At 34.4% G+C, this 18,353-nt stretch overlaps 2 protein-coding genes across 3 annotated transcripts; one reads left to right on the top strand and one right to left on the bottom strand.

Moving 5' to 3' along the window:
- Window positions 1-102: 102 nt before the first annotated feature.
- Window positions 103-14,844, bottom strand: LOC128984823 (uncharacterized). The gene is made up of 16 exons (XM_054404190.1): window positions 14,685-14,844; window positions 13,598-13,787; window positions 13,258-13,378; window positions 12,297-12,543; window positions 11,544-11,699; window positions 10,687-10,771; window positions 10,267-10,412; window positions 9,944-10,099; window positions 7,848-8,006; window positions 4,963-5,155; window positions 3,872-3,992; window positions 2,669-2,915; window positions 2,124-2,285; window positions 1,562-1,643; window positions 1,242-1,402; window positions 103-625 (listed from the first exon to the last, which is right to left on the bottom strand). The coding sequence occupies exons 1-16, from the start codon at window positions 14,796-14,798 to the stop codon at window positions 473-475; spliced, it is 2,493 nt and encodes an 830-aa protein (XP_054260165.1). The 5' UTR covers window positions 14,799-14,844; the 3' UTR covers window positions 103-472.
- Window positions 5,007-18,002, top strand: LOC128985773 (uncharacterized). Of its 2 annotated transcripts, none has more exons than XM_054405632.1 (4): window positions 5,007-5,179; window positions 16,192-16,306; window positions 16,779-17,068; window positions 17,600-18,002. In XM_054405632.1, the coding sequence occupies exons 2-4, from the start codon at window positions 16,213-16,215 to the stop codon at window positions 17,909-17,911; spliced, it is 696 nt and encodes a 231-aa protein (XP_054261607.1). In that variant the 5' UTR covers window positions 5,007-5,179; window positions 16,192-16,212; the 3' UTR covers window positions 17,912-18,002. The 2 variants fall into 2 exon arrangements, with proteins under 2 accessions (XP_054261607.1, XP_054261606.1); XM_054405631.1 differs by lacking the exon at window positions 5,007-5,179 and adding an exon at window positions 15,645-15,771.
- The last annotated feature ends 351 nt before the right edge of the window (window positions 18,003-18,353 follow it).

Raw genomic sequence — 18,353 nt, 5'->3', positions numbered from 1 at the left:
GGGAACCATAACCTAAGTTAAATATAGATATAGATAAGTAATAAAAATTAAACACAAATTGTATAATTGTATTAGGTACAACAATCAGTACAACAGTTCTTTAAATAAAGTTTATTACCTACGAATCATTGTTTACAAATAGGTATATTTTGTACTAACGCTAAACAGCAGTCTATATCTAAGAATACTGCAAGGGCATGAAGAAAAATTGATAAAAAACACATCTGTATAAAATTGATTTGATGCTAGTTCAAAGACCTATGTATGCAGACAAGAAAACACTAAACAAATTATTTACAAATTATTTTGAACCATTTTTGCCAGCTATTTATTCACAACAAAACATTGGATATGCATCTCTCCCAAATCAGTAAGCAGGATTTTGATATGTGATCTTTTTTAAACAATTTCAAGAATAAAGCCTAAATTCCCCTATGTACATGAAAGTTACGTAGATCTTAACTGCAACTGATTATTTTAAACTATTCAGCCTCAGAATGATGTCATCATAGACGAGAGTCTTGGCGTCGTCGGCCCAACAGAAGTCTAAGTGATTGAAGTCTTTGTCTGGTACCTTCGTCACATTCTTTACGTTCGGAAGAAGATCCACCGTGTAGAGTACGTCCTAAAATACAATAATTATATCTTTAACTCCCCCAATAACAATGACTGTTTTAGTGTTCTATTAGAATGATTTTGAAATTTGAGGTTGAAGATAAGTAAATGTAATGAGAAGCCATTCACAGTCAGTGCCGGATTTAGGGTACTTGCGACCCAGGCCAAACAAACCCAAGCGGCCCCCTCCCCTTAGGAGGAATTTTCCCACGATCTTAGCAAAATTGTGAATATCTCCTGCGATCACAGGAACTTCATTGTTGTCACCTGTGATCGCGGCAAAATCATGGACATCTACCGGGATCACAGGGACATCATAATCTTTACCTGCAATTGTGGTGAATAAATAGTTTTAGGAAATAAAAATTCAAATTTTTTTCTTAAAAGATTGTTTTTATACAAAATGCTGTGGCCCGCTTTTGCATGGAGTCCTAGGCTTTGGCCTTGTCAGCCAAGGGTTCAATTTGGCACTGATCTCGGTAAAAAATTTGCTTCATTTTGTTGGCCACAAAATGTTGAGAAAGTTTCCACTTTCTATGAGAACTGTTGTAGACAAATTAGAAATATTTGTTGCTAATTCAACCTCCCAAATCCCTTGATTAAAGAGTAATCCTGAGATAACTCACCTCTGGGACAGAGAGCCAGTCACTATTGGCGTAGTAGATGTACAAAGGAGCCGTCACCAGGCCCAAGTCATACAACGGGGGGTCAAACTGTCCGTAAGCTCTGTAATTGCCTGTGTACAAGTTGCTGAGACTGTCGTAGTTGAAGTTGCGGAAATCTGTCTCTGAAATACACAGACAATTTAGACAATTTGGTTTCTATATAAGAGGTGAATTCTTTGTTCTCCTCTTAGAAGCTGAGAAAATAAAAATGCTTTAGCAATACTTAGACGTTTGCTAACAAGTCTGTACTAATTTGTTAAGTATTATCCTTGAAAAATTACCTTCACTGATTTGTCGAAAGTGCTTGAGGGTCTTAAACGATGCTCCGGCCGGCTGGTATTGCAGCATGGTTGATAATGGTATCTGTAAAAACATCCAACAGAAAACGTTACAAAAAATAAAATAGATAATTTGTTAAATATATGGTGAAAATAAATTTAAGAATTTCATTAAGTTTTCAATCTTGTAGGAATTTTTCATTTTTTTAACGGAACAGTTAAACTTTTTATTTTCGTCTCTTTTAGTGACCTCGCCAGAGGCATTTTGTATGAAAGTAACTCAAATAGGTTTCAAATCACTAAAATTGTATCCAAGTATGCTAGGGATCAAAACCCCAACCGACGTCTATTAGCAACAGACTTAAAACTATCTTTTTACCATCTGTCGAACTTTTGCATCATTGATAGCACAATGACAATATGGCATCTAGGCACAAAATTGACCCCACTTAGAATTGAAATAACAAACTTCAGAAATGAAGACAAACACTGACCACTTGTCTACCCAGAAATTTATAGAATAGTTTTCATTGAACCTGTTTTTTTAAGTGTTTACTAAACTCACTCTTTTCAATTCTTGTTCGTTGAATCCTCCGATCCACTTCATGATGTCCTCGCATACGTTCATCCACCGGAACATGGAGAAAGAGCAAAGGTTTCTCTCGACCCAAAGCATCGACCTGGAGTACGGGAAAATTTCATAGACTCCCGCCGTGGTTGCCAGGACCTACAAGAAGATCAAATTTAAAACTTCCAAAAATACATCGAAAATATGGAACTTCTTGTGATACTCTTGTAAGTGAATATTGCATAAATGTTATAGGCTAATATCAAAAACTTTCCCCGCACTGAAAATATAAAACTTTTTATTTACAACAGAGATGTTTTCTTCTCACCTGCAATACAAATCTATGTAACCTAGACTTTGCTCCTCAACAGATGGCTCACATTGGCTGAACGTTCGGATTAACAGGGTTTGATTAGCGGGAATCGGATTAGCAGAGTTTGAACTAGCGAGGTTTTGGAATAACAGGGTTGAATAACGGGGTTCGGATTAGGAGGACACTGGTGCTAGTATCAGCTACAACAATAAAAACTATTCAAACTCACAGATATAACAGAATGTAGCCTGCTGAGGAAGTTGGTCAATGGACTCTTGATGTGCCAAGGATAAGCCACCGGCGCCAGCAGCACTGCGGCCTCCACCTTGGCCATGTAGTCTGGCCTGGAGGCCCCCAGTACAAAGAACATGGTGGTGCCCATGGAGTGGCCAATGTAGAACAGTTGCTGATGTTTGGTCACATTCAGTATGTAGTCTATGGAGGCTGGAAGGTCATAGTAGCCCATCTCATGCCAGCTGCAAACATTATATGGGTTTATTGTAATTTATGTTTATGGAGAACACTTAAAAATTGTTTCAAGTAACTTCAAGAAAGGACACGGTTCAAGAAAATTGGTTCTTTTAATTTACGGTACGGTATGCTACAGTATAGCACATCTACCATAGCCATTCTACCACTGCACCTAAACAATAACAAAAGTGAAATTCTCATTTTCACAGCTTTTTTAAATGAAAAAAAATTAATAGTGCTGCACACTGTTGGTAAGCTTTGTGACTTTTTAATGCGATTTAATATCATAGCACCAACTTGTGTACTTGCAATAGCTGACAAAATTCTTTCATTCCCTTTAAATACTTATAAGGGGGCCACTGGGGCGTAGCCTGGACGGATTTTTGAGATAAGAATGCGTCTGTCTATATGTTAATCGGGAATGTGAGCTATCATCACACCAAATTTCAACCCTTTCTGACCAGTATTTTTGCGTTTACTTGTCACAATAACATACATACATCCATACATCCAAACTTTCTCACTTATAATATTAGTAGGATATTTCTGGATCAATCCCACCAGCGATGTACTTTGTTACATATTTTTAAAACGAATATGAATACAGCGTGAGTGTGAAATAGAATGAGATGATCTGTATCTTCTGTGTAACTTGGGAGATTTACCTAGGTCCATCCAAGTAAATGTCTCCTGAAAAAAGTCTCATGATTTGTGGATCTAAAAGAATTCATACTAAATGTTTAAATAAACAAATCAACAAATGTATAGTATTTTAAAACGTCCATCTTGACATCTCTGAGAAACACAGTAAACTACAGTACAACAATCAATCAAAGAAACTAAACAGAAAAATGTTGGACTTTTCATGTTTCTATGTGACTTAAATATAATTAAAACCTTTTGAAATCATTTTAGGAAAACTAAGTTTTTTCTTCTCTTTATAAAAATACATTTTTGCTACCTGAAGTCCCAAAAATCACGCTTATCCAGAACAGGATCCAAGTCCAAGTGTTTCTTTGAGTAAGTGTTTCCTCTGGCGTTTCCCAGCCACACGTCGAATCCTGCGTCTGCTAGAGCATAGCCTGCAACATATCCTAAATTAGATTACATGTCAAATTCTGAACTATATTTGGCATGACTTTGTATTGTGATTTTATCATCAGTGCAATCAATCAATAAAATTAAAATTATATATAAGACACATTTCACGAGTAAAACATCCTTCCAGAATCCAAAACTATATTATTGGCTATCAGGATTAATTTCGGACATATAAGATAATCAGATTATTCGAAGAAGTCTTCCACCCCACGGGTTCTGTTCACTAAAAGATTTTATTTATAGATAGGCCTACCAAAAGGATGTAGGAGTAGGAGGCAGGATTGAGTTCTCATCAATGAAAAGATCGGTAGAGGGGTAGTTGAAGACACCTTAAGAAGAAGTGAAAAAAAAGGTTTGGGCATGTGAGGAGGAACCGAGAAGAGATACATACATAGGTAAATTTAGGGAAGGACACGTAGAGAAATAAAATTAAGGTTGAAAAATAGGTGAAGAGAAATATAGAGAAATAATTGAAACAAAAGGATATTTTTTTACTTAAAGGAATTACTATTTTGAGTGGAATGATGATTAAAGTGAAATTAAAATAAAATCTTTGTTTACCATCTTTAAAAGAGTCACTTTTGGTGACTGTACATCAAAATAAGGTAAGGGACTAAATTGGCTATGCAATGCCTGAAAAATAACAGTGTAAATTAAACTATCGTGGTCTTCAAGGTAAAACAATCTTAGGTAACTTGGGCTAGCGTTTCAGCCTCATTGCAGATAGATCAAAACAGTAACGGGTCCAACTTGAAGATGGCATCTGCTATGAGGGCAAAACAAGTTACTTTGCAATTTGACTTTGTTTTAATGGAATACCAAGATATCGTAGTTGAGTTAAACTGGAATCCTTGCCACTAGTGCTAAATTTCAAGTTTGATCTTTTCTTACTTTAACCAATCGCTAACGTTCCATTTTGTTTCAGATTCAAAGTTCAAAACTAAATCTCACCAAGAGCGTAAGACGATAAGACCCAGACAGAGCTAGCACCAAGTAGTCCATGTTGTAACAGCACCGGTTTCCTCCCGGCCGTCGTGGAGTTAGACTTCCCATGGGGGATACGGTGGTAGGTGAGAATGTAGCCATCATCTGTTGTGATCTCATGGGGTTCTACGGGGTATCCCTGCTGCCGGATGTAGTCTTCCTGTTATAAAGAATACAGAAATAGGTACAGTAAACACTAATAAATCTGGACAAATTTAGGTTTAAAGTTGTCTTGATTAATAAAAGTGCCTATAAAATCAAATGATCTTTTTATGTAAAAATGCAGTGCCATTCAATAACTGTTGGGTATTCCTTGAAGCATTTTTTTACAGACAAAAACTTAAACATATATTTTGAATTTAATAATAAAAAGAGTACCATTTAAGTAGTTGTGGTAATCAATTAGAACTCTAATTTGTTGTTTCAGGGTCCTCAGAAGCAAAAGACACTGATGTTAGTTTAGATCAGATGGGTGATTTTAAGTTGCGCCTTGAATCAGGTATTTTGCTATATTAAAAAAAAAAAAATATATCACATGGGTCACAATGACCTGTGCGTGATAGAGTCCTTGGCTGTCTGCTGTCAAAATAAAAGTTCTTCACACTTCACAATACACATAAAAAAAGAACTAACAATAACTTGGTAAAATAACACTATACAATTAATACTATAACAGTTATAAAATGACCTAAAAACCATATGCAACGTGCAATCAATAACAAGGGGTGCACATGGTTTGCAATACATCCGATTAAAGCATATCTTTTTTCTTTCAAACCAAATTTTTTACTGAGTTAAAATATTAATAGATAGTTATTAATGGATCTATTGCTGTGTGTGTCCACCAAAGACTTGTTTTGTTCGTAAGTTGATGAACACATTATAGAAATAGGCATAGTTAAATAACTGAATAATCCATGGGTGTAAATATTTTTAGATAAAGTTATTTACGTTGAAGGAAATAACACACCACTCAAGGAAATATTACTTTGCACCTTTAAACTAAAGTGTCATATTTTCCTTGTTGTTCATCACTTAATTGAACGATTACATAACTGTTGTCATCCACTGAACTTAAATTGTTTAATAGAGAGCATTATTTAATCTTATTCCGGATTTCCAAGAATAAAAACAGCAGTCACATGCACATCAACAATGCAGATGTTATCATTCGTGCAAGGTCAAATTCATGGCATTCGGCTGGTTAAATTATAGTGTTTTCTTCCACTAGAACTGGTTTGGCATAAATATGCCCTAGAGCAAGTTTTTTGTTGGGGAAGCAAAAGTTATGTAAAGTATGAAAAATCCATTACCAAAAGTTTAAAACAATATTTATTGTTATATGCTTTGTTACAACAATAAAAATCCAATAATCATAAATTCAGGTGTCAAATATCCAAAAAAACAATTCTGCTACCCAGCTATCAATTGTGCAAATTAATAAAAGTATTATGATGATTATTATTTTATCTATATTATCACATTTTAATTTCCATGAATCTTTCTTACAATTTGAACCACTCCATGATACAAAAGTTACTGGCTGTTAATTGATTTGTCAAGCCTTCCACATTTCCCAAGACCTTGACAATGGAAAAAAAATCAGGCAAATAAATATTAGTCTGTTTTCGCCTCTTTTTTTTTGGCTCTCTTTTTCGTCTATAAAAAACTCCAAGGTTGTGTACATACAATACAAAGAGTCAGTTGTATAGTGTAACCATAATTGATTTTGGGTACGTTTTTCATACTACGATAGTTTGTGAGTATACGGTTTCCAGTGAGTAACTCTTCTCGTCAACTTGATAAATAAATAATAGTCTGTGTATAAAAGAGAACAGAGTATTTCACAGCAGGGTTTTGTTGAAGCGCAATTCAAAATTGTTCTTTTCACTCACAAATCTTAGCTACATAGAACATCTTCATGGTGCATTTTTAGTCAAAGGTATTTTATTTTTTTAGAAAACTTGATGAGACTTCCAATTTTAAAACTTAAAGGTTCGGTTGAATAGTGTGCAAACCGCATACCTTTCTCGAAAGTGCTTTCGTTGATGACAGTGGGTGCTAGTGTCGTCAAAATTTTGTTTCAATTTTTTTAGGGTTAATTTTAAATTTTGTGCTTTGCAGATTTTAAATGACTGAAGTAACAAGAAACAAATTGTAAAAAAAAAACATTCCTAGCAGCACCGGTTGGAACTAACATTAAAATTGTCTTTAGCTTACCCATAAAATAATGACAATCTACTTAAGGGTAGTATGTTTTAACCAATCCATAGCTATGGAGGATAGATATAAAATTCTTAAAAAGTGAAAAATATTTGACTTGGTATTTGCTGATTCTAGAGTTCATTCGTCTCTCTGAATCACTTCGTCTGATTCATAATCTAAATTGGTTTGGGGTGGACAACAAAGTTTTGAAATGATTCACATTTTCATGGAAAGTGAAGGTAACTTGTGAAATGCTGTCGAACAATGTAGCCTACCTGTCGGTTAAGTACATTTGTAAAAAACATGGTAATTGTTTCATTTAAAATTTATCAGTAATAATTTGTTTTTACATGTTTTTTATAATTATATAAGATCTTAAGTGTAAACATGAGGTTTTATTGATTTATAAAACCATAGTTCTGACAAATTTTTATATTTTTTTTGCATTTAAAAAATATATAAAAATAACTGCCTGAAAAACTTATTTCTCCCAAAAAAAAAATTATTTTGATAAATTAATCTAAATATAATTTTGATACCTACGAACATATTTATGTATATTTATATATTTATGTGGGCATTAAAAAAAAAAATATATAGAGAAAACACAAAATCACAGTTTTCCGAGCGATATTAATTTAACTTACAATAGGCAAAGGTTCCGTATCCTCAAAAAGGTTAAAGTCGATGTTGATACTTCTAGACCACAACTTGAAACAAAATGTAGATCTGCATTCATTGTCACCTTGCACACACACAAACAGACACAACACAACTAACACTAAACAGCTGACCATCCTGTAGCACTGCTACCAACCTACTCATGGTCAAAACAGCTGACCCAGGCATAAATACTGACCAGTGACTCACAGCTGATGTAATTGTTGGATTTTGAGCTGTTAATTTTATCAGCAAATCAGTACAAAAACAGTGTGTTTTTGCAGCGATTACTTTGTTAGGCTCGATTTGCAGTTGTATGTTGTTTGAGGATAGTCATATAAAGGTTTAACGTGGAATATATATAGCTGTTGAGCTGAGTGCTCAACTAATTATCATTAGTCTGGTTTTATCAATTTATTACATCCATTAAATAATAAATACAAACAAATGGGCATTAACAAAAACCCATTTGAATTTTTTTTATTAAAAATTAGACAGGAATAGATAGCACTAAACATACAATATTTACTTAGTGCTTACAGATGATTAGTAATTTTTCTGTTGGAAATCAAACAGTTTAGCAAAGCTATATATATATAATAATTTGATACACCAAAACATTGTTGTATCTAAATTTTCAGTTTTAAGGCTCTAAGGAGCCAGGGCTTGTTTTTAGTGCTAATGATATCCTGGGCTATAAAAACAACTCTGGCACACCCCCCCCCCCCCCCCCCCTTAGTTTGCAATCTTTTTGTTTATAATCTAATATCTTGAAGTGTTTATTCATTACTGTACTTATTACTCATCCACTTAAAAACTAAAATAATTTTATTTAGTGTATTGCAATTGATGTGAATAGGGTTTATTCAAATAATAATGCATTTTGCTTAATTAATTATTTGTATTTGATTTGTTAGGAAAATTACAATCAAACACTATGGATAGAAAAGACAATTAATTAACTATTATTAACATTTTTTTACAAAATGACTAATGACAAAAGATAATTTATTTAAAATTTAGTTGAACTTAAAAAATGTCTTTTGTTGTCCTAATTTAATAAACCAGTCAGTGTATATTACATACAGCATCAAAAACCAGTTCAGTAGCTCATAATTAATTCTTTACCTCGCAAAACTTGTTCTGAAAAAGATTAAGATTAAAATCTCTAGGTAGTAAATTACTTCTCAGTCTACGTCTTTACGGAAGCTATTATTATCTTAAATTATTCCTCGCAAAAACAGACTTTGGTCTAAACCTTGACAGATAATTTATCAAGTGAACACTGAATGCGTCATTTTCATGAACATGGGTGAATTCAGTCAGGAACGGATCCCCAACTTGTTGAACAAAAATTCCAAAATAATACAAATAACTATAGACTTGTAAGGAAATAATATAAATTAATTATTAAAATTTCATGTTTATTCGTACAAACATTTCAGTTGTTGAAAGGAGTCTTAATAATTGGTCTTATGAAGTATTACAACATTACATTACTTGATGAAATTAACTTAATACTTGGTTTGTTTACTGTTCTAGATAGACTTAGACATTGTACTTACAAAAATTTCCCAACTTGTCTTCAATAAACAAAAACAAACTTAAACAACTGCCAAACAAGGTATTAAAGAGCAGATCTTTGCCACATTTTGCCATCCAAAGTATAGTTTGTGCGTTTGTTTGAAAAGTTTGTGTTCAATTGTTTAAACTAAATTTGTGCAACGCAGAACACAGACAAAACATGTTTTGTACAACGTTTGAATAGACAAAGTTCAGAAGTTTATTCTTCTTCCACACTCCAAATATAGTTTGTATGTCCCGATTGTCTGTCTAGTCTATACACAATATTTAACATGTATGAATTGATTTTTAACAGTAAAATGAGGCTAAGCCAACAAACAAATCCGTCTGTCCAACTAAATATATAGTAAATTGATCAGATTAACTCCTATCCTATGTACACATAGACTGGTTTACTAACATGGCTACCAGCATATTAAGCAAAATGTTTGTCAACGTTCTTGAAGTCCTCACATCAGATCTTGAGAATGTAATTGTGACTGTAGATAATTCATGAAGAAGAAGGAGGAAGGTTATGAAGGGTTTCAACGATGTTGTGGTACAACAGTTTCTTTCCGTCGATGGCCCACATGAAGTCAACGTGGTTGAATTTTTCATCTGGTACTTCTCTGACTATTCGTACGTTCGGAAGCTTTATGACTGTAAAGAAAACATCCTGCAACAATGGAAATTATTTACAACAAGTACACTAAAGTCACAACAATTACAGAAAGTATTCGTAAATCAAAGGCAACGTTTTCCAATTATTGTTTTTGTACTTTTCTCAAAAACATGATCTAAAATACACTTACTTACTCAGTAATTTTACTAAGAAATCCTTACCTCAGGCACAGCTAACCAGTCGTTAAGCGCGTAGTGGATGTACAACGGAGCTTTTACATTTGTTAGATTGTAAGGAGGAGGGGTATGTGAATGGTACTTCCACATGTTACCAATGGGACCGTAGTCAAAGTAACGGAAATCTGCATCTGAAACGGGCATTGTTTATTTATGAGTAAACTTAGTAAAATATCATTACACTTAATTGTCCGGGGTTAAGGTAGTGCTGGTCCTTCAAATCTGAATGTTATTATTTCAAAATAGGATAGATTCTGGAACCAGCTGTCATTTATCGTTAAAGATATAAATTCATAACTTAGTCATGATGACAGAGCCACACAGATTGCTACATTTCACTTCAAGTTTTAAACATACACAAAAATGTGGTAGCTAAGAAAATAATGATAAAAGTTGTTTACTAACCTGTTTTACAAATCTGACTGTAATGTTGTAATTGCTTGACGGAAGCCCCAGCTGGCATGTAGTTCAAAATAATTGGGAAACTTGTCTGGAAAAATAAATGAAAGAGATTAAATGTATAATCTAGAACTAGCAGATGTTCCTAAGCTTTTCTATGCATAATTGAAGAAATTGTTCTAATAAGTGAATTGATAAGTACTGTAACACGGAATTTGCTAATCTATTTATAGGTTTTAAAACTGTTAAGCTGGACTTTTCTAGATACGGAAGAAGAGAGTGGACTCCGACCTCCGCTTTTACGCCTAGGTAAACCCAGCTTAACGTACATTTCTCAAATTTATTTGGAATTTCATATCAGATCCGCTGATTGCGTTGGGCATGAAATGTAAGAAATAATTTGTCTTTGTGACGGTTTCACTGAATGTAAATATCTTTGGTGGTGTGTGTGCTCTAATTTCAAAGATCGTAAAATATATATAGAAATACACACTGAAGCGATACTGGATTGAAACATAGCTTAAAATGTACTCAAGCAGGTCGATAAGTATGATAAATCCGTAACAAAAGTATGTTTAATCCATGGCAAATGTTTACTAATGGAAAAACAATTCAATCGTCATCCATATTTATGAGAAATAAAATACTAATGTATCCAGTTTCTGGCCTAGGGTTAAGTTTGATTTAGCTTATAGAATCTTCCTTCATAGTCTTAAGCGGCCGTTGTCATCACTAAATCTCAGGCTCAGCCCACCAGTAGACCGATAACTTAGCATATAATTCAAATATGACATTATCTATGATTTATTATTTGCCTCTACGTATCTACCATTGTTCTCTATTACGATATTATAATTTCTCACCCTATTCACTTCAGGATTGTCGAACCCAGCAATCTCAAATACAATGTCTCTACACAGAAATTGCAGTAACTCTCGTGAACAGATATTCTCGTCCAACCAGTAAGTTCCCCTCGAAGTAGGAAATACCTCGTATATGTCTACTGATCTGAGAAGACTCTGGAAAAACAAACATATTGTGTAATTCAACGTCCAAAAGAAACCAAATTTACCATGTTTAGCAAAGTTTTACCTTTTCTGTCACATTTCTGTATTAGAAAGGTTTTCACTCAACAATATATATACAAAATACTCTGACAGTTACTTTTATGCAATCATTCACTATTACTATGATATTGTACATGGTATGTTACCGTACGTTATTTTTCCAATGAGGTTTTTTTTGTTAGAATAGGACCGCTGTCTTCTCCGGCTTGTCCTAAGAGGCGATCAATAGGGGTTTGCTTTGCTGGACAGACACACTCAATAAGGAAGCAATTGCAGTCTACGCAGTGTAATATAAACGACTAGACACGGGGTAAACCCTTTGGGCATAGGCAAACTTGGCCTAGTTGTGAAGAAGTGCAATAAGTGTTCCCAGGCTGGTTTCCAAAGGGTAGAGGAGATGCATTTTTGCTTTTTATCAGGTACACCTTTTAAACCATTCTAAAACCAACTCACTTTTTCAAGATGAAACTGGCAACCTTATATTAGTAGGCAAGCACAATTGCCAAGCTTCTAACTACCTGAACCATTCTAATAGTTAACAAAACTTACGTCTAAAGAAGGCTGTAAGTCGTTGACAAAGTTAGCGATCGGGCTGCGGATGTTGTAAGGGTAAGCCACCGGGGCCAGCAGCACGGCGGCCTCCACCTTGGCCATGTAGTCTGGCTTGGAGGCCCCCAGTACAAAGAACATGGTGGTGCCCATGGAGTGGCCGATGTACAACAGTTGCTGATGTTTGGTCACATTCAGTATGTAGTCTATTGATGCTGGCAGGTCGTAGTAGCCCATCTCATGCCAACTGCCAAGTAAAAGAAATTTCTTGGTGGTTGTCATGTAGGAAAATAATTCTTGTTTTGTTCACTCCACAATTTTCTAAGTAAATTTAATAGTATTGCAAATTGCCATTGAAATAGGATTGTTGATTGGGATTGTTTTGAGATGGTTTGCGTATGGATAAGAGTCCATCGTTGCACAAGAAACACGATAACTTAACACTGTACACAACTATAATAGTTCACTGACAGCGTTCCTTAAATCTTAAGACCTAGGCTCTTTGTTCTCTATGTTACATTATTTTGTGAATCCTAAAGAACAACTGAATTAAATCATGCAGTTCTTTTATGAATCAAGCACAGGAACATTGTAGTAGGAGCGTTTCCCGTCTTGTGGCTAGAGTGTAGGACTTCTATTCAAGAAGCCAGGGTTAAAATCCTGCAAATTACTGGTCTTTAGTTGATAATGCCTTTTAGGAGTATAATGTATATTTTACGGCAGTGTATCTGGTCAAAGAAAGGTCTAAGTCTTTGTGTACGGAATGTCCTTTACCTCTTGTATTCTTTAGTCGTAGCTTCTTGACTCCTTCCTGAGTTTCTACCACCTAGTGAGTTTAACTTTTGTCGGAAAACATCTTTAAATGGTTTGTATAATGGATTGTACGTATCGATCACAATTTTTTTACTGCTGAATACATTGAGTAAAATTTTAATGTTCATTGCTCTATAAATTATAATACCTGAAGTTCCAGAACGCTCTCTTGTCTTTGTCGGGATTGTATGTTTTGTGTTTCCTAGAGTAAGTGTTGCCACGTGCATTGCCGAGCCACAGGTCAAATCCTGCATCTGCCAAAGTGAATCCTGAAAAAATCATTCATACTTACCATTAATTCATTTTCATTAGAATAAAAATAACTTATTTTCAATTAAGTTACCAAGAATCAAAAAGTCAATGCTACTGTGAACTCGGTAGACATTCCATTGTCGTGTTTAAAGTTTGTTGTAGCCAGTTGTATAATTTTACAAAAAAACAAATTCAAGTGAGTTACTGCTGTCACTATCACTAGGCTATATACCAACCAAGAGATTCATCGGTGATCACCCAAGCAGCACTAGAGGCCAGCAGTCCATGTTGTAGCAGAACAGGTTTACCTATACGACCTGACGAGGTCTTCCCATGGGGGATACGGTGGTACGTCAGGATATAACCGTCGTCCGTCGTAATCTCATGGGCTTCCACAGGATAGCCGTGCTGACGGATGTAGTCTTCCTGCCGAAATGATTTGCGATTATTCAAGAAGATAATCTCAAAAGTTTAGAAAATGTGTAATATTCTAAACTGACTACAGTAGACTCCCTCTTATCCGGACTTCTCAGGACCGAGGCCAGTCCGGATAACGGGTTTTCCAGTTAAACCGATGTCCCCAAAAATTTATTAAAACCGTTTAGTGTGATATTTGACTTAAACTTATTAGTGCATTGTATTTAGACACGTGATCACTGGTCTCAAATCTTTCGTACGAGAACAGTCGTTTCAGTACCGCCCACTTCCTGCCGATCTAGTCCGGTTAAACCAATGTGCTGATAAAAATTGTCCGCTTAAAGATGAGTAATTTCCGCCGAGTGTAGTCCGGTTAAACCGATGTCCGGTTAAAAGGTGTCTTGATAAGAGGGAGTCTACTGTATTAGTTACACACTGTATAGGTTTTGTTTACTTTGTACATAATATATTTTGCAGTTTTTTGTACAAAATCTATTCTAATCTAATGTAAAGTGAATGTGGTTAAAATATAGCTTGACTTCAAACCTGAGGATCAACAGTTTGATTCCAAGATCCTAAATTTCATTTGTCATTGATGGTGATTAGTTATGAATTAACTGCTGTCTAACAAAGAAACCTATGTTTAGTTAGAGTAACAGGATCATGTTTTAGACCCCTTTACAAAAAACCAATTGGCATAAACAAATTGTTGACAATACAATACCATATAGATAAAACATACTCCCTTAGTACTTGTGTTGCTTAGTCTATGACAATACTTACTGTACTTAGATTTTTTGTCTGTAGCTCGGTTGTTTTGTCAAGCAAGTGAATGGGAATCGTTTTTTAACAATCTAAAAAGTTCCTATAAAACATTCTATACTAAACTTAAAAAGTATAACTTACAATAGGAATTGGTTCATCTTCACAATCACTCAAAACACAGTTATTGTAGATGTCAGACGAAACTACACTGAAAACTGACAAAAACAAAAAATACAAGCACAATTTCCACTCCATCGTACAATGCTTCTGAAGCTCTACAAGAACTGGTCAACTACTTGAACTATTGTTTGTCACTTCTATGTAAAAGATAAGCTACTGTCTAAGGGAGATAAACGCTTATCTATTCATGATGACACCACATCTTGATAATTTACTGATTTACACTAAAGAACATGTGTTTTTGTGTAGAGTAAGGTATCCCTTTTATAGCCTTAGTGAATTTTATAGCTTTAAAACTGTTCGAATTTAAATGTTGACTTGTAAATTGTAAATTATATTGTGTCAACTTTGACTTTGTCTATTGCATAGTTGTAATGCTGAAGGACAATAAAAATATTCTGATTCTGATTCTGATTCTGATTGTGTAGCCTTCTAAATTCGGCATTTGTTGCATGATTCATACTGATTGTGATTTTTTCTAGAGATAGTTGGTGACTCGCTAGGGTGCAGAGGTTAAGGAAGTGATGAGTGTAGGATTCATTAGGTAATACCTTTGTTGCTGACTGAAATCAGCTGTTCCTGTAGCCAAAATCATATTAAAAGCCCAACAATCAAGGAAAACTTTGCCAGTTTTGAATGAACAAAGAGGTGTTGTTTTTTTCTCAGGATCACACTCTGTGCGATCTTCTGCAACTTACTAAAAGCACTCACCAATTTATACAACAGTCATGGACAGCAACAATGATTAAATCAGCTAAGAGCTTCTTCAAAATCTTTATCCCTCAAATAAAAGATTTTCTATACTTACCAACATAATATTAATTATATACAGTATACATGGTCTCTAAAGGTCTGTTTGGGTTTTAAATTTTCCCCTTAGAAATTAAATTTAAACATAAAACACATGTTCTTATTTCTTTTAAGAATCCCAATGATGAAAACAGAATGTTCATAAAAACAACAAATAACATAATTTCACATCTTTTAAATTTGTAAAATCTGTTAAGAAAACTGGTTCATCATGTCACGAATAATTTTACAGTCAAAGGTAATTTTGTAGCCCTAAAAATATTAATTGTTCTTTATCACACCAGATGTAGAGAAGATGTTATGCTAGATAACTATTTGTATTTGTTAATTTTTTTAGGTCTAATTCGTTTTGAAATACACTTTCTTGTAAGTGTAGTACGTAACAATTATTTTAACAACATGAATAAAGTGTAAGTGTTTAATTGGGAATAGCAAGACTAAATATTTTATTTACAGCTTACTTCGGTACAAATTAATGAATCTGTTAATTCCTTTATAAAATTTCCCCACAAAGAGAAACATAATAAAGCCATAGACACTTTATGATACAAAAATACACAAACAATATCAGAGTCACATACACAGCTTTACAGTTCAACTGGAAACTCTTATCGCAACCCAAAAGATATTTGAAGTTGATTCTATTATATTTTGCCAGGTTCTCCTTCAGAACTATTGTATGTTTCGGATCGCTCTTCCGTTGGTACTGAACAGAAGGTCTGACGTCTTTCAAGTTCTACAAAAATGTCCTTTTTCATCAATACAACCAGAAGGTGAGAACTTATTTGTGTGGAAAATATTTTAAGTTTTATCATAAGAGTAAATTTTGTTATCTTTATTCATAATATTAGAGAAATAGCATATTGGAGAACAGCTAAATAGACCTATCCTCGTTGGTTTTAAATACGGTAATGGATTATGTTATAGTGTGGATATCAGACTTATACCTGTATGGGAAAGAGTCCACTTCGACTCAAGAAACATAAAATACTTTACACATAAGTAAATGTATTTCATTGTCACTGACAGCATTTTCAACTGAGGAAAATTTGAGACTCTTTCCAACTCAATCCTTCTCGCATTCTCTTTTCCACTTTGCCATTCAGGAAAGCTTGCTATCCTAACAAAAGTCCTTTAAACCCTTGTGTTCTATGCCCTTATATCAAAATAATTATATTAATTGTACTCACTCTTTTTTTGCCTGTTAAGCATGAAAAAATACTGAAGCCACACCATTTGTTACAGAACTTTTGAAACAAGAACCTAAAAAGCCAGAGGTACCAATAGAATCTCCTAAACACGAAACTCTTAAGATAGAGACGCTTCAAAAGGAGGTTGAAAAAAGCATCAACCGAATCCCGAAGAATAGTTTGGGAAGTATTGTTGCTATAAGCTCTGAGCCTGTCATAGATTCTTCTAAGATACCAGGAGATAATGATATCAAGCTTTCAGTCGTTGACAAAAGTTCTCATCCTTTGAAGGTTGTTACTGTTGAATCCAGCAACCAAAAGACTCTACTGAGGGCGTTTGTTTTGGTGGGTGTTTCATTATAAGAATTTGAATGGAAAGTCAAGTGCAGTATTAGGATTTTTTTTTATACAGTAGATAGATTTGCTAGTCACAGAGAAGTAAAGTACAGTGACGTTCAATGATATACTTAAAAGTGGTGGCTAGCACTAGCAGCTGGTATTTAGAGCAAAGTCCAACACCACCCTCTTGCCCTCATGTGCTACAACACTCACGGTGGAGGAAGACCTTGTGCCTAGCCCTGTGTGCGATAGGCATTTCCGCACAGTGTTCTCCGCTCTGGCTCTTCCTCAATCCTCGCCTGTCTCAAGAATATTTCTGGCATTTGAGCTGGAAGCACACAGTCAACCCATTAGCGAACTCTGTCTGTACCTTACTTCTCTGTGGCTAGCAAATCTAATATAGTGTAAATGGAAAACCTTATTTCCCAGGTAAACAAAAAAAATATTATGGAATCAGTTAAACTTAACAAGCCACCCCCCTTTATATTAATAATTATAAAATTATGTAACCATGTACTCATTAAATTTTATCCACAGGATATCATGCAAATGCAATACAGTTTGGGTGTGCTGTTGGCAAAGGCACGGGTGAAGGTGACAGAACAAATCCAAAAAACCAGAACCAACCGGAACGCTTCGGGCCCGATTTGGGCTGAACTTAAACATAAGGAGGTTGAACTCTTTGTGAAAAAGAACGAACCAAAACCTAAAGAGGAGCCCCTTGAAATTCCTCCCTTAAAGTCCAACTTGGGGGAAGCTATTCAGCAGAATTTGCCAGCCTGGCAAAAATCTATTTCTATCTCGCTTGGAAATTTACAAAAAACTGTCGTCAAAAAACTAGCAAAGTAATTTGTTTTATTTATTATACCTAAATTTTGTAGTTATTGTTATGTTTTGTTATGACTCTTGAAATGTAAAAAATTATATGTGTTTGAATTGAGATTTTTTTTATTAGTGCTACTATTTATGTACATAACTTCACCTACTTAATTTTAATTTCAAAACAGTAATTATTTATATCGATGTGAAAATAAAAAAATTTTTAGGTAGTATTTTAGTGTAAAATAATAAATTCAGGCAAATCAGCAGGTTTGCTGCAACAGGGGTTTCTCGTGCTTTTGCTCAACCTATCACGAGCCCCGGTTTTAAAAGGAAACACATTAATACATTGACAGGGTTTATCGTTGATGATACAAAAAATATTAATATTTATTTACAGTATTTTGTTTTGCCAAAGGGATACATTTCAAACAGCCTGCAGTTGTACGGTTGTGAAACCCGCAATACATTT

This window comes from Macrosteles quadrilineatus, unplaced genomic scaffold (assembly GCF_028750875.1).
Source record: "Macrosteles quadrilineatus isolate MER2022 unplaced genomic scaffold, UCM_ALF_1.0 Scaffold_2__2_contigs__length_208266976, whole genome shotgun sequence".
Classification (NCBI taxonomy): domain Eukaryota; kingdom Metazoa; phylum Arthropoda; class Insecta; order Hemiptera; family Cicadellidae; genus Macrosteles; species Macrosteles quadrilineatus.
This window is presented reverse-complemented; position numbering and strand designations above follow the sequence as displayed.

Bases quoted from the DNA above. Each gene is read 5' to 3' on its own strand.
- LOC128984823 (XM_054404190.1), bottom strand. From the start codon at position 14,798: ATGGAGTGGAAATTGTGCTTGTATTTTTTGTTTTTGTCAGTTTTCAGT. The intron at 13,379-13,597 runs GTTGGTATATAG...TGATTTTTTCAG, and splicing joins GATCACCGATGAATCTCTTG to GATTCACTTTGGCAGATGCA. The intron at 12,544-13,257 runs GTATTATAATTT...TTTACTTGGCAG, and splicing joins AGAGCGTTCTGGAACTTCAG to TTGGCATGAGATGGGCTACT.
- LOC128985773 (XM_054405631.1), top strand. From the start codon at position 15,745: ATGTCACGAATAATTTTACAGTCAAAG. The intron at 16,307-16,778 runs GTGAGAACTTAT...CATTTGTTACAG, and splicing joins TTCATCAATACAACCAGAAG to AACTTTTGAAACAAGAACCT. The intron at 17,069-17,599 runs GTGGGTGTTTCA...TTTTATCCACAG, and splicing joins TACTGAGGGCGTTTGTTTTG to GATATCATGCAAATGCAATA.